Here is a 3,362-nt window from a genome sequence, read left to right on the forward strand (position 1 = left end):
ATATAAGTTTCTAGTTTCCACATAAATAACCAAAGTTTAAATGTACCTTAATGCTGAGAATGTTAAAAAGTGACATTGTTGTTTGTTTTTTTAATAATTAGGGTGACACTGTTTTATCTTTGCGCAGCATCTACAACAAGGGCCACAACAAGGGATGTATCAACAAGTCAAAGTATTACTACCTTGCTTGTCACCGAAACACCATCCACTCAAGCATCATCATCATTAGCTAGTGCCACCAGTATTTCTCCTAGAACAACAACTGTACAACTTGCTACCTCTACAGGAACTTTGGTAACCAATGGGTCAATAAGTACTTCTAGTGCACCTGCTAATATATCATTTGGTGAGTATGATCAATGCACAAGAGTAACTCAGATAAAACTAGGTAGAGCAGAAAAAAAATAACACAGTGTACAGTTTTTGAAAACATTACATTTTAGTTTGTAAAAATTAAGCAAATCTATAGACTCTTCTACATTAAAAAATGTGTAACTCTTGGAATTTTACAAAATACTTTAGCGTATGTCTTCTGTGTTGTTTTTCTTTGCACATTTCAATGCCACATGTGCTGTAATCATTTATCATTATGCTTTATCCTGTGTATGAAAATGTTGAAACTATTTTTTTGGATGCAACAGAAGATACACCTGCTCCACTACCTGGAGATGTTGTTGTTTCTTGTGGAAATTCCAGCAAGGCAGACATAATATTTCTACTTGATGCATCGTCCAGTGTAACAGAACCAAACTGGAAAAAGATTGTCAAATTTTCATCCGATTTGGTTCTGAACTTTACTTTTGGTTCTGATAGCAATCTGTTTGGAGCAGTCATTTTCAACTCACAGGCTACCAAGAAATTTGATCTGAACACCTATCATAATAAAACTGCAGTTGCTAATGTAAGTACTATTTTCAAAGAGAGAAACATATTTGGATGTTTTATTATATAAACATGATTCTAGAACTTTATTAGGCTATGTCACCTCAGGTGTCACAAATGTTTTTGTATCTTCTGTTTAGCCTTTACCATTTTATTCCTTTTAACTAAGTGGCTTGCAACCATATTTTAAATCTGAACAAACGCAAGAGTTTAATTCAAGATTCTGTCCTCATACTATTTGTTACTATTCTCTTGTGATTTTGACAGGCTCTACTGGCTATACCATATCCTTTCACCAGTGGCACAAACACTGCTTCAGCATTGTCCTTTTTACTGACAAATAACACATTTGGTACATCCAGCGGAGGCAGAGATGATGCTCATAACATTCTCATAGTCATAACAGATGGACAATCCTCCAATCCTAATCAAAGTATGAACCATTTTAAATTTGTTGACAGTCTTTATTCTTTATCTAGATTAAATAATGTATCTTACTGACTTGATCACTTGAAATTATTTGTGGTACTGTTCTTGAAAAGAATTCTATCATTGAACTAATGAAATGATATGGAGTTCATAAACCTTCTTTTTACATTTTGTTTTCACACAGCAATCATAGCAGCTCAGAATTTGAAAGATGCTGGCATATCAATAGTAACAATAGGAATAGGTCTGGCAGATTTACACGAAATAACAGCAATGGCCAGTCAGCATGATTTTGTGTTTAACATAAGCAACTTTGATGTCTTAAGCATAATCAATAAAGACTTGTTGCAAATTACTTGTGACAGTGAGTAGACACAATTGTATTCAGCTAGATTCCTAGAATAATAGCTTTCGTGTCTATTTGATTTTACCCTTTCTGATGCCAATTCAATTTTTTTTTTTTCTTTTTTTGCAGTATCTAATGGCTTCACAAACCAAACAACTAATGGTAAGTTTGCAATAAAACTAAAAAATATGGATATAAGTTTCTAGTTTCCACATAAATAACCAAAATTTAAATGTACCTTAATGCTGAGAATGTTAAAAAGTGACATTGTTGTTTTTTTTTTTTATTAATTTTGGTGACACTGTTTTATCTTTACGTAGCATCTACAACAAGGGCCACAACAAGGGATGTATCAACAAGTCAAAGTATTACTACCTTGCTTGTCACCGAAACAACATCCATTCAAGCATCATCATCATTAGCTAGTGCCACCAGTATTTCTCCTAGAACAACAACTGTACAGCTTGCTACCTCTACAGGAACTTTGGTAACCAATGGGTCAATAAGTACTTCTAGTGCACCTGCTAATATATCATTTGGTGAGTATGATCAATGCACAAGAGTAACTCAGATAAAACTAGGTAGAGCAGAAAAAAAATAACACAGTGTACAGTTTTTGAAAACATTACATTTTAGTTTGTAAAAATTAAGCAAATCTATAGACTCTTCTACATTAAAAAATGTGTAACTCTTGGAATTTTACAAAATACTTTAGCGTATGTCTTCTGTGTTGTTTTTCTTTGCACATTTCAATTCCACATATGCTGTAATCATTTATCAGTATGCTTTATCCTGTGTATGAAAATGTTGAAACTATTTTTTTGGATGCAACAGAAGATACACCTGCTCCACTACCTGGAGATGTTGTTGTTTCTTGTGGAAATTCCAGCAAGGCAGACATAATATTTCTACTTGATGCATCGTCCAGTGTAACAGAACCAAACTGGAAAAAGATTGTCAAATTTTCATCCGATTTGGTTCTGAACTTTACTTTTGGTTCTGATAGCAATCTGTTTGGAGCAGTCATTTTCAACTCACAGGCTACCAAGAAATTTGATCTGAACACCTATCATAATAAAACTGCAGTTGCTAATGTAAGTACTATTTTCAAAGAGAGAAACATATTTGGATGTTTTATTATATAAACATGATTCTAGAACTTTATTAGGCTATGTCACCTCAGGTGTCACAAATGTTTTTGTATCTTCTGTTTAGCCTTTACCATTTTATTCCTTTTAACTAAATGGCTTGCAACCATATTTTAAATCTGAACAAAAGCAAGAGTTTTATTCAATGTTCTGTCCTCATACTATTTGTTACTATTCTCTTGTGATTTTGACAGGCTCTACTGGCTATACCATATCCTTTCACCAGTGGCACAAACACTGCTTCAGCATTGTCCATTTTACTGACAAATAACACATTTGGTACATCCAGTGGAGGCAGAGATGATGCTCATAACATTCTCATAGTCATAACAGATGGACAATCCTCCAATCCTAATCAAAGTATGAACCATTTTAAATTTGTTGACAGTCTTTATTCTTCATCTAGATTAAATAATGTATCTTTCTGACTTGATCACTAGAAATTATTTGTGGTACTGTACTTGAAAAGAATGATATCATTGAACTAATGAAATGATATGGAGTTCATAAACCTTCTTTTTACATTTTGTTTTCACACAGCAATCATAGCAGCTCAG

The 3,362-nt window shown here is 33.3% G+C and overlaps 1 protein-coding gene across 1 annotated transcript in view; it reads left to right on the plus strand.

Annotated features, from left to right (window-relative positions):
- Positions 1-3,233, plus strand: part of LOC106054745 (serine-rich adhesin for platelets-like) — a 42,322-nt gene extending 39,089 nt beyond the window's left edge. The window contains exons 24-31 of the mRNA XM_056004288.1: positions 128-346; positions 642-901; positions 1,150-1,315; positions 1,496-1,675; positions 1,787-1,819; positions 1,978-2,196; positions 2,492-2,751; positions 3,000-3,233. Of these exons, the coding sequence (XP_055860263.1) occupies positions 128-346; positions 642-901; positions 1,150-1,315; positions 1,496-1,675; positions 1,787-1,819; positions 1,978-2,196; positions 2,492-2,751; positions 3,000-3,233 (1,571 nt within the window). The remainder of the gene's footprint in view (positions 1-127; positions 347-641; positions 902-1,149; positions 1,316-1,495; positions 1,676-1,786; positions 1,820-1,977; positions 2,197-2,491; positions 2,752-2,999) is intronic.
- Positions 3,234-3,362: the final 129 nt, after the last annotated feature.

The sequence above is a fragment of the Biomphalaria glabrata genome, chromosome 11 (genome assembly GCF_947242115.1).
Source record: "Biomphalaria glabrata chromosome 11, xgBioGlab47.1, whole genome shotgun sequence".
In the NCBI taxonomy this organism is placed as follows: Eukaryota; Metazoa; Mollusca; class Gastropoda; family Planorbidae; genus Biomphalaria; species Biomphalaria glabrata.